This window comes from Rhinolophus sinicus, chromosome 5 (genome assembly GCF_057876585.1).
Source record: "Rhinolophus sinicus isolate RSI-liver-muscle chromosome 5, RSI-T2T, whole genome shotgun sequence".
NCBI classification, from domain to species: domain Eukaryota; kingdom Metazoa; phylum Chordata; class Mammalia; order Chiroptera; family Rhinolophidae; genus Rhinolophus; species Rhinolophus sinicus.
In genome coordinates, this window is record NC_142505.1 from 5,995,457 (window position 1) to 6,006,587 (window position 11,131).

General features: G+C 56.9%; 3 protein-coding genes across 6 annotated transcripts; 2 read left to right on the top strand and 1 right to left on the bottom strand.

The window, feature by feature from the left end:
* Positions 1 to 4,510, top strand: TMEM115 (transmembrane protein 115). Its single transcript, XM_019723766.3, has 2 exons — positions 1 to 1,304; positions 3,747 to 4,510. The coding sequence occupies exons 1-2, from the start codon at positions 454 to 456 to the stop codon at positions 3,949 to 3,951; spliced, it is 1,056 nt and encodes a 351-aa protein (XP_019579325.1). The 5' UTR covers positions 1 to 453; the 3' UTR covers positions 3,952 to 4,510.
* A 638-nt stretch (positions 4,511 to 5,148) lies between these two features.
* Positions 5,149 to 7,735, bottom strand: CYB561D2 (cytochrome b561 family member D2). Of its 3 annotated transcripts, none has more exons than XM_074312297.2 (4): positions 7,605 to 7,735; positions 7,030 to 7,181; positions 6,667 to 6,704; positions 5,149 to 5,983 (listed from the first exon to the last, which is right to left on the bottom strand). In XM_074312297.2, exons 2-4 carry the CDS (start codon positions 7,154 to 7,156, stop codon positions 5,480 to 5,482), a joined length of 669 nt encoding a protein of 222 aa, XP_074168398.1. In that variant the 5' UTR covers positions 7,157 to 7,181; positions 7,605 to 7,735; the 3' UTR covers positions 5,149 to 5,479. The 3 variants fall into 3 exon arrangements, with proteins under 3 accessions (XP_074168398.1, XP_019579329.1, XP_019579331.1); XM_019723770.3 differs by having other exon boundaries at positions 7,360 to 7,697; XM_019723772.3 differs by lacking the exon at positions 7,605 to 7,735 and adding an exon at positions 7,389 to 7,519 and having other exon boundaries at positions 5,339 to 5,983.
* A 56-nt stretch (positions 7,736 to 7,791) lies between these two features.
* Positions 7,792 to 11,088, top strand: NPRL2 (NPR2 like, GATOR1 complex subunit). 2 transcript variants are annotated; one of them, XM_074312289.2, is made up of 11 exons: positions 7,792 to 8,000; positions 8,537 to 8,628; positions 8,721 to 8,889; positions 9,024 to 9,132; positions 9,504 to 9,640; positions 9,731 to 9,828; positions 9,940 to 9,980; positions 10,064 to 10,186; positions 10,262 to 10,379; positions 10,646 to 10,788; positions 10,875 to 11,088. In XM_074312289.2, the coding sequence occupies exons 1-11, from the start codon at positions 7,899 to 7,901 to the stop codon at positions 10,940 to 10,942; spliced, it is 1,200 nt and encodes a 399-aa protein (XP_074168390.1). In that variant the 5' UTR covers positions 7,792 to 7,898; the 3' UTR covers positions 10,943 to 11,088. The 2 variants fall into 2 exon arrangements, with proteins under 2 accessions (XP_074168390.1, XP_019579324.1); XM_019723765.3 differs by having other exon boundaries at positions 7,793 to 8,000; positions 9,940 to 9,976; positions 10,093 to 10,186.
* The last annotated feature ends 43 nt before the right edge of the window (positions 11,089 to 11,131 follow it).

The following is an 11,131-nucleotide window of genomic DNA, read 5'->3' on the forward strand; positions in this document are numbered from 1 at the left end:
TTTGTCGGCGCCTTGAAGAGGGAGGAGGTACGGTCGAAGCCAAGACCTAGGCCGAGCCGTAGCTGTCCACACTTCTCTCGGGCCCAGCACTAGGCTCCAATCTCGCGCGGACCATAGGACCCTGGAGTGGATGGAGTAGGCCCAGCCCTGATTTGAACACCAGCCCAAGTACCTGGCGCGGGGCCCACAGGGCGGGCAGGCAGGCAGGCGTGCCGAAACCGCCCAGGGCCTTCCCTCAGGTCCCGGCGAGGGGCCTAGGCCCCGGCCCTGCAACCAGGACCGGCTCGGCCCTTTGGGACCGGAGCCGACCCGACCAGAAGTGGAGCCTTCACTGGGGCCATAGGTAGTGATTAGGTCGAGCCCGGGCCTCCCGTCGGGGCCGAACTGGGACGAGGCCCCGGGGAGGCCCCTAGCCCACTAAACCCCTCCCTCAGACCGACGCCGGTTGGGAAGATGCAGCGCGCCCTACCGGGCGCCCGTCAGCACTTGGGGGCCATCCTGGCCAGCGCCAGCGTGGTGGTGAAGGCCCTGTGCGCGGCGGTCCTCTTCCTCTACCTGCTGTCCTTTGCCGTGGACACGGGCTGCCTGGCGGTCACCCCAGGCTATCTCTTTCCTCCCAACTTCTGGATCTGGACCCTGGCCACCCATGGGCTGATGGAACAGCACGTGTGGGATGTGGCCATCAGCCTGGCCACCGTGGTGGTGGCTGGACGTCTGCTAGAGCCCCTGTGGGGGGCCTTGGAGCTGCTCATCTTCTTCTCAGTGGTGAACGTGTCTGTGGGTCTGCTGGGGGCCTTCGCCTACCTCCTCACGTACATGGCTTCCTTCAACTTGGTCTACCTTTTCACAGTCCGCATCCACGGCGCCCTGGGCTTCCTCGGTGGTGTCCTGGTGGCACTCAAGCAAACCATGGGGGACTGTGTGGTCCTGCGAGTGCCCCAGGTGCGCATCAGCGTGGTGCCCATGCTGCTGCTGGGGCTGCTGCTGCTGCTGCGGCTGGCCACACTGCTCCAGAGCCCAGCGCTGGCCTCCTACGGCTTCGGGCTGCTCTCCAGTTGGGTGTATCTTCGCTTCTACCAGCGCCATAGCCGAGGCCGAGGGGACATGGCCGACCACTTTGCTTTCGCCACCTTCTTCCCTGAGATCATGCAGCCTGTGGTGGGGCTGTTGGCAAACTTGGTGCACAGCCTCCTGGTGAAGGTAAAGATATGCCAGAAGACAGTGAAGCGCTATGACGTGGGGGCCCCGTCCTCCATCACCATCAGCCTCCCGGGCACAGACCCTCAAGACGCAGAGCGGAGAAGGTACTGTGGCATCTTCTGAAACCTTGTCGAGCTAGGAGAATAGTTAAGTCGCATTCTCTCTGTCAAGGTGCTTCCTGTATCTAGGCTGGCACATTGGGTCACATTGGGGCAGACTCAGAAAGAGATCAGATCCTGTTTGCGGCCTTGAGGAACTCAGCATGTAGATGTCTAGGCTCCAGTAGGTGCTTTCCAACATTAGGGAATGTTGCCTTTCTCAGCACCGTGGCCGCTTAACAAGTCTCAAGAAATGCAGTTTCCTTGGGTGCTGTGTGAGGGCCCTAATGGAGAGCCCTGGCCTGTCTCAGTCTTGGAATCCTAGACACTGGTGCCATGGGAGCCGGAAACAACCTGCTGGTCCTAGAGGAGACCTGGGATCCTTAAGAGGCACTCCAGGCCACCCCAATTTCCAGTTGCTAAACCATGTTCTCTTCCTGGGTCTTAATTCAGATACTGTGCTTCTCTGCCACTTATTGAGGGGGAAGCTTGGAGTATTACTCCCGCAGGCATGTGTTACCAAACCCAGGGGACAGGCCACGTGACCCCAGGGAGTGGCGACAACCTTTTCATTATGTGTAAACCAAGCCACCTGCACCATCAGGAGGCCCAGCTGAGTTGCTCAGTGCACCTTGGCCAGGGCAGGTTTTTAGTCCATCTCTTTGTCTCTCCCAGGTCTGTGGCCTCTCTAGAGTGGTCACAGCTCTGTTTCCAACATTATTCCTGGGGGTGTTTTTTGAGGCAATTACTTAAGTAGTGAAATCTGGAGCAGGCTGTTCCTACTTTGCATTTGTCAAAGGCTCCTGCTTTTGCTCACCTGTGAAATGGGTCTCGGAAGCTTTATGAATTCAGCTGAAGAGTGAGTGCTGTGCTTACTATCCACTGGGGCTGTGGAGTTGAGTGTGGGACGCATCCCTTTCTTAAAAGAGTTTCCAGCAGGGGAACCACAGATTCCACAGATCAAGGTCCAAGGTGGCAGGTGCTACCGGGCATAAGTGTGGGCCCTGCGGTTTGTGTTTCTGTGGCTGATGAATCCTAAAGATTGAGGTCTGTCTTAACCTTACGCAGTGGAGGAGATGGAGCCAGAAGGGCTGGGCCTGGTAGAAACTGAGCTGTCCTCAGAGCTATTCAGGGGGGACCAAGCCACAGTGGCAGCCCCTCCTCCACTGAGAGGTCTTGGATTGCTAGGGTCGGCTGGACATTCAGAATACCTCTGCTCAGGCCCAAGAAAATGAACAGGTGGAGGCAGGTCGGGGGGTGTCAGGAGATGGGTTCTTGGCATAGCCTTGCGGTTGTGAGCTTACTTGGGGATGAGGGTTACTCCTCCAACCACTTTGACAGCTGGCTACTCTCAGACCTAAAGGGCTACTAGTGAGACACAGGGTTTCCTATCTTTGACCCTGTGAGGAAGCCACTGCCTCTCTCCATTGGCAGGCCTTTGACAGAACTGACAATGCAGTCTCCAGGGTGGGAGCGTGGGTAGCAGCAGAGCAAGACTGTCCTGTCTGTGCCAACCTGCCATGTGCCAGGTTGGAGGACAGAGTAGAAGTCTGCTGGGCTTTCTGTGCCCGTCATTATTGCCTCTCCTGCCGTGTTCCCTGGCATGGTAAAGATTTTGGTTCTCTGCTGGAACTTGGAAGGCGAGACAGGCTGTCCCTCATGCTGGTGGCACAGAGGTGAGGCATCAGGGGTCCACTGTCAAGCCCTGTGGTACCGAGTGCACGTATGTACCTTCTTGTAGTGAACTTTCCCACCACCACCCAGAGTGGGGTCTCCAAAGGTCTGCCCAAAACCTGTGCTCTGGCCTGTGCTGTTTGTCCTTCCTCTCTTCCTGCAAGGACTCGGTGTGTCCCTACTCTAACACAGAAACTAGTGACTTTGGGGCTTCTTCTAGGAAGAATATTAGAATCGGTTCAGAGGGGTGAACTGACCCAAGTTGGTCCTGCTTCCCAGGCTAAGAGCCAAGTCAGGTGCTTGAGTCCCACCCTTCCCCCACAGACCCCTGCCAGGAGGTTCATAACACCTCTGATGAGGGCAGAGAAGTAATCACCCTCTCCAGTGATGCCAGTGCCCAGGCAAACTCGTCTGTCCAGGGATTTGCACTTCTACCCATCTACCCAGGGGTACCAGCTCTACCCACCTGTATTCACCACCCTCAGAACCCTTCCTGGGGCTGGCCTGTGGGCAGTGGGGCAGACACCCAGCTGGCTTTCTCAGCCTGGCGGTGCCCCACCTGTGGAGAGAAGGTTCTACAGCCTTTGGATCCTCGTTCTGATGGCAGAGTGGGTCCTGATCCAATCCCTGAGGAGCCCTGAGCCCTGCATGGGGAAGGGGAACACACAGGATTCTGAATGATTTTGAGAGAGGAATCTGAGTGGTAAGGGGATTCAGCTTCAGGGGAGAAGAGTCCAAACCCAGAGTGACCTCTCATCTTTCCTCTGGCCCCAGGCAATTGGCCCTAAAGGCCCTCAATGAGCGACTGAAGAGAGTGGAGGACCAGTCCGTCTGGCCAACAATGGACGACGATGAAGAGGAGGCTGGGGCCAAAGTGGACAGCTCCCTGCCCTCAGACAAGGCCCCCATACTCCCAGGGAAGGGGGCTGCCCCAGAATCCAGCCTGATCACTTTCGAGGCAGCTTCCCCGAAGCTGTAACCCCAGACCACCGTGAGTGTAGCACCTCCTCGCCCAAGTTCCCCTCGACCCCCTCAGCTACTCCAGGACACGACTCTGAGGAGAGGGAAGATGGCCTGCTGGGGCTTTCCACAGCCTCCTGCTCTTTCTCGCCAACACTACCCAGGACTCTTGCTGCCTGGTTCCAACTCCAGACAACCACTAAGTCGGGCATGGGGCCTCGAAGCATCAGCCAGCCCAGGCCATCTGGGGTAAGACTGTACCTCAGCCAGCAGCCCAAGCAAGTGGCTGCAGACACTGGTGCCACAGCGCCTGGGCCAACCCTCACGCCTGATACTGGTTGCCGAGAGCCCTGAGCCAAGGCAAGGATTTGCCAAAAACGTTCTGGGGGTCCAGCCAGTGCAGGACTGCACATCCCCGCCCATCCCCAGAAGGACTATGTTCATGTCAAGATTTCTGGTTCCCTCTGCTGTGGCCATGGCTGAGCAGCCACAGCTCCCAGATATTTTCTACAGGACCACTTGAGTGGGCAGTCGAGCCCAGCCGTGCAGTATCAATAAAGCGGTTCTTTGAGATATGATTCCTGGGCTCTGTCAGACCACCTTGTGCAGTCCCCTCGTGCTCAACTGCAAAGTCAGATAGGACTTGAGGTTCAAAGGACTCAGTCCCCATGGCAGATCCCGCTGGGTAAGAAGCCCATTGCCCGCACTCTACCTCCCCCCACCACACATGCTCACTGTCAAGCAATCTTCCCAGAGCGGTCACCTCACACCCTTACTCATTTTCTCTCTCCCTCCTATCCCCAGGCAGGGAGGCCCTGCCCAGGGAATCTAACGATTGAAGACCTCTCTATCATAAGGAATTGTTCTCATCCACAACTCACCTCCAAGAGAGTACTCAGTGCTTGACACCTATAGAGACAGCCCATCGCCAGCTCCCATCCTGTCATTGTCCAGATCTAACCACCACAGCTGGAGACTCCAGCCCAGTGGGCAGCTGGGAGACCAAAAGGACACACAGATGTACCATTCACAGCCACAGCCCTAGGGCCTGGGTGGCATGGGACACTCCACAGCCATGGAGACTTGTGTGCGGGTAGAGCTTCAGCACCTCAGTGAGCAGCCAGGGACGGGTCCCCATCTTGCCCAGCAGCCCATTTTTTTCATGCTAACGGCACTAATGAGAACTATCCCCAACTTTGGGCTATAATTCCCCCCATCCAGTCTTTTCATTCATTTTGTTTATTTCACTTTTTTCTCCAATAATTTCTGGACATACCAGTACAAGTATGAGTGGAGTTGCTGGGGAGGCAGTCTTGCCACCCCGACTTCACCAAGCCACATGATCCATAAGCTCCTCTGGGATGGTAGAGAGGGAAAGAAGGCATTCCAGTGCGAGGAGCAAGCACAAATGTCACACACAGGACTCCTACTCGTGAGCGCCCCAGTGCCTGAGGTCCCTGCGACCTAGTCAGCTGAGAGAGTCCAGGAGTTCCCAGCCCCCGCTCCTACTCTGAAGGACAAATCCAGGCTTCTAGGCTGAGAAGAGCTCACGGCTGAATCCTTTTGCGGTAAAGGTAGGCGTTGCTCACCTGGTTCATGATGACCAAGCTGGTAATGACAGGGCATAGCACAGCCAGGTACCAGACCCCACCAGTGACTGTGGCAGTGAACCAGAGTGAGCACATGCCCAACAAGAGGCTGGCACTACCCAGAAGGTAGCCCACTAGCCCTGAAGTGGCATGGTACAGCTTGAGCTTAGCCAGGGGCCATCGGGGCAGCAGTTTGGGGTAGAGCAGCCCAACCCCACCTGAGCACTGCAGCCCCGCCCACAACACAGCTAGCAGCCCTGCGCGTCCATGCCACGTGGCCAGGTGGGCTTTGCCAAGCTGTTCCTTGTGGAGGACGACAAGGCCCAGGCCCAGCAGCGCGCACAGCAGAGCCAGCAGCTGCAGTACCCAGTGGCAGCGTGCTCGGCCTTTCCGCGAGAGGGAGCGCAGCAGCGAACTCTCAGGAGAGAACACCAGCAGTGCTTCAGTCATCAGGAAAGAGAACTGGGGAGACAGGGATGGGAAACTAGTGAGAGCGCTGCCCAGCAAAAGGGAAGAGGGATTTAGACACCCGTCAATCGGGGCAGATTTCCTTCCATTCTCTCCCCACTGACAAAAGTACCCATTTGGTGTGGCAGGACTGGAGAACTCCATCTGGGACAGCACATCCATCCCAAGTAACCAGCAAGAGGTACCCCTCTGTGTTTCTTCCTAGGTGCTGTTCTGAAATGTCATCTCTGCCGTTACCCAGTAAACCCAAGGTTTGAGATGTGGCACTGATAAATGATTCATAAGTTTTGTTTCCCCAAACGGGGTTGGATACAGTTTCTTGGCAGAGCTGGCCAAGCGGGTGCACTGTGTCAGGGAAAATTAGAGGCATCACTATAAGTTAAGGTAAAAAGGTACACAGGTACACCCAAATGCATTTTCTATGCTTCCTGCCTAGAGGTAGGTGAAGCCCCATTTTGTGCTTAACAAACCCTACCCATTTGCCCTGGGTCTGAATACTCTGGTTCAAGTCTGGGATATAAACCATGGGCAGGAATTGAAGCATTCAACTCCTCCAATCCCCCATCCCATCCCTCCAAACAGATATTAAGTGACCAGAAGGATTCAGAGGCTGCCAGGGCCACCAGCCATACTTATGCTCCCTCCCACCCTGAGAGCTGGCCAGGCCCACTACTTACAGCCAGAGACATAAGCAGGGGGTGCCAGGAGAACAGACCTGGAATGAGAAAAGGAGGCCTTGTGAGGCGGAGGCAAGGAGAGCCCAGCCATACCAATACCTACAGGCTGAAGAAAATGAGCAGTCCATTGCCCAGAAAAGTGGAGCATCAAAATAAGGAAAGAAACACCAGGTACTTTGGTGGTTTGCCAAGGTGGCAGAGCCCCTACATTCATCTACTCCACCCCACTTATCCCTCCAGCATAGCATGCCCCTCAGCCAGCCAGGCCTTTCCCACGAGTCAGGCCCACGACTTCCTATTGCCCCTACTCCCCAGGAAAAGTGGCACTTTCCTTCCTAGAAGTTAACTATGAATTATACTTACTGGAGCCAGGCCTGGCAAGCACAGCCACAAAGATGGTGAAACCCAGGGCCACAAGGTGGGCGGCAGCCCCAGAAGCAGTGCGCAGAGCTCGGTAGATATGCGACTCGGTCTCCACAGAAAGGGCCATGGTCAACCAGGCCGGTGGCTGCAGCCTGCAAGCATAGTAGAGTGAGCAAGGGTCTCAGATGCCCGCAGTCCACTCCTCTCACTGGAGCAAGGGTTGCAGGGCAGGAATGCCACGCTCTTCCAAGAAGCTTAGGTAGGAAGGGACAGTACCAAGACAGGCACCAGGAATAGTCGAGGACCGGAGGCCTGTCAGCGTGTACCTACATCTGAACTGGCACTGATCACTGGCCCACCTTCCAGGTAGGATGCGCAAAGCTGTGTAATAGACTACAAATCCCAGCGTGCACCACGCCGTCGCCGGGCGGGAGCGCCAGCTGGGAGGGCAGGAAGCACTTCGGGAACGGTAGTTTCCAGCTGCGACCAAATCGCAGCCTGAATCACTTCGCGCGCAGCCTTCTCACGTGCCGCTGGCATGCTGCCCCTACACGCTAGGGATTCGCCTGCCTCACCCGCAGCGCCGACCCGACACAGTGGTTTCCTCCTGAGAAAGCGGGATACCCGAGGCCCTGCAGTGCGCGCCGCCGCTCCGTTGCGGAACCGCTTCACTTCCGGGTGTGCAGTCTACCCACCCGGGACTTCCTGGGACGAGCCCCCTCCGCAGCCACACCAATGAGTCGTGCTGCGCAGGCGCTGTTGAGCAGACGGCTTCATGGTTGTGTGATTGCGCAGGCGTGGTCGACCGGCAGCCGAGGCCTCCGAGCTCTTTCTGAAAGGTTTTCCCAGGGGTAGGGGCACCAGGAGCTATGGCCCCGGGTCCCGCTAGCGCCATGGGCAGCGGCTGCCGCATCGAATGCATATTCTTCAGCGAGTTCCATCCCACGCTGGGACCCAAGATCACATATCAGGTGTCATCTGGGCTCTCGGGGCTGGGGGCGGGGAGGGGGGGGATAGGGAAGCTCTCCGGAGCTCAGCCCGCTTGCCTGGAAGTAGTGGATCCCCACCCCCGCGCTGCACGCAGGCCTGCCACTCCTTCATTCGCGGAGAATCGTGAATCGTGAGGGTACTCAGACCGAAGTCCCAGGCTCCCAGTGTGGCGGGGCAAACATCACATAGGCAATGATTGTGGGAAATCGGGCTGTGGGAACCCAGGCGAGGTGTCAGGTCCCACGAGAAGTGGGAGTGGGTGATCCACTACTATCCCTGGATGCATAGGAATTTAAATGTGGGAGGAGAGAGTGTACCAGGTAGAGGGAACAGCATATGCAAAAGCCAGGAGGCAAATGAGAACATAGCGTGTGTTTGGAAACACAAAGGAATGGTAGGCCTGGGTGGATGGGAGAGAGGAAAAATGCTGGAGAAGAAGGCTTAGGCTTGGGGCTTTTACTTTTACTGAGCTTAGTCCCAACGTCCACTAAGAAGCCTCTTGCACTCCCTTCCCCAGGTTCCTGAGGACTTCATCTCTCGGGAGCTCTTTGACACGGTCCAGGTGTACATCATCACCAAGCCAGAGCTGCAGAACAAGCTCATCACCGTGTGAGGCCCTAGCTGGGGGAGTTCCTGGGAGGAGTGGACAGGCTTAGGGGTGAGAGGAGCCTGACCCTGTTCCCACCTATCTTCCTATCCAGCACAGCCATGGAGAAGAAACTGATCGGCTGCCCTGTGTGCATTGAGCACAAGAAATACAGCCGCAATGCCCTGCTCTTCAACCTGGGCTTCGTGTGTGACGCCCAGGCCAAAACCTGTGCCCTCGAGCCCATCGTCAAAAAGCTGGCTGGCTATCTGACCACACTGGAGGTTTGCAACACGATGGGCTTGGGTGGATGGGGAAAGTGGTCACATATCTCCAAAGCCCTCCAGACCTAGGAATCTGCCAGGGCAGAATTCCAGTCCTGGAGGGGGGCACACCATACTGTCCATGCTCCATCCAGCTAGAGAGCAGCTTCGTGTCCACGGAGGAGAGCAAGCAGAAGTTGGTACCCATCATGACCATCTTGCTGGAGGAGCTAAATGCGTCAGGCCGGTGCACTCTGCCCATTGGTATGGCCCAGTCTCTGCAAGGACAGTGGAGGGGTTGAGGAGGGATGGGAAAGTGACAGGGGAAGGTGAGCCCAGCCAAGGACAAGACTCATGAACAAATTTGTGACCAGGAAATACCCATGAGCTGAGCTGATGGTGTCCAGTGTATGACAGGGATGGGGCCGGGGGAGGGGCTAGCAGAGCTACCCAGCTCTGCTCTTTCGGCATGTTTCTTCTTCCCCTCACTGGACCTCAGTCTCTCACTCCATAAAGGGGAAGATTGGACCTACCCACATCTACCTGCCTGCCCCAGGGGTTGCTGGGAGGACTGGATGGAAATCGAGGGCCTCTTGGAAGAAATGGCACTGAGAATATGGGTGGGCCCCCTGCAGATGAGTCCAACACCATCCACTTGAAGGTCATTGAGCAGCGGCCTGATCCTCCTGTGGCCCAGGAGTATGATGTGCCTGTCTTTACCAAGGACAAGGAGGATTTCTTCAACGCACAGTGGGACCTCACCACACAACAGGTGTGCTAGCTCTCCCTGGGTCTCATCACCTGGGGCTGGCAACAGCCCTGGCTCACCCCACCCCTCCTGACCCTGCCCTGTCCTGCCCAGATCTTGCCCTACATTGATGGTTTCCGCCACGTCCAGAAGATCTCAGCTGAGGCAGACGTGGAGCTCAACCTGGTGCGCATTGCCATCCAGAACCTGCTGTGAGTGGGGCGACAGTGAAACCCAGGACAGGGTCGCCAGCCAGGGAGGAGCCCAAGGGCCCTGAGTATGGGGTCTGGGAAGACATGGCTGAGCACAACTATCTCCCCCAGGTACTACGGTGTTGTGACACTCGTGTCCATCCTCCAGGTAGGTGAGTCTGGGGTGTGGTTATGTGGAGACTGGATCACATGGCTGGGCCAGACGAGCTATTCAGACTTCCAAGCCCTCACTCAGGCCCCTGTGCCTCTCCTGCTGCCCTCCAGTACTCCAATGTGTACTGCCCGACACCCAAAGTCCAGGACCTGGTAGATGACAAGTCCCTGCAGGAAGCATGTCTATCCTACGTGACCAAACAAGGTAGTAGTGGGCTCTGGGGGAGGCCATCTCAGGGAGGGCAGGGCCACCTGAAGAGCTGACCCCTGGTGCCCACAGGGCACAAGAGGGCCAGTCTCCGGGATGTGTTCCAGCTGTACTGCAGCCTGAGTCCTGGCACTACTGTGAGAGACCTCATTGGCCGCCACCCCCAGCAGCTGCAGCGTGTTGATGAACGGTCAGAAGGGGTGCATGGGTTTGCCTGAGGGCAGATATACTCCCCTGTCTCTCCGAAGTCCTGGGTTAGAGAGGAAGCAGGAGATTTCCAGTGAGCAGAATCATGTGTCACTGCTAGTTCCAGGCAGGCTTCCTCGAGGTGATGGCTTTGGAGGCCAGTCTGGTCACCGAGATAAAATTGGAGGGGAGGTTGCAGGAAAGGGTTGGTCTGGCTGGGAGGAGGCCTGGCCAGGGCATCACCTGTCTCTCCCTCGACCTGCACCCCAGGAAGCTGATCCAGTTTGGGCTCATGAAGAACCTCATCCGGAGACTACAGAAGTACCCTGTGCGGGTATCTCGGGAGGAGCGGAGCCACCCTGCCCGCCTTTACACAGGCTGCCATAGCTATGATGAGATCTGCTGCAAGACAGGTAGAGGCAGACAGGATAGTTGAGATGGGGTTAAGGCGGGGTGGCCAAGCCAAGGGTGTTGAGCTCACTTCCACCATCCCACCCAGGCATGAGCTACCGTGAGCTGGATGAACGGCTGGAAAATGACCCCAACATCATCATCTGCTGGAAGTGAAGCTAGTGGGGGCTGGACCCAGACACGACTGCATCTACTCTCCCGCTAAGCACTGCCTGGTGCATGAGGGCTAGACCAGCAGACTAGGCCATTCTGTCTCAAGGTTGACCCTCACTTCTGTAAATAAAGTCATCTATTTCAGTCTACCTTTATTGAGTACCACCTCAGCCGGCCACCAGAGAACCAGCA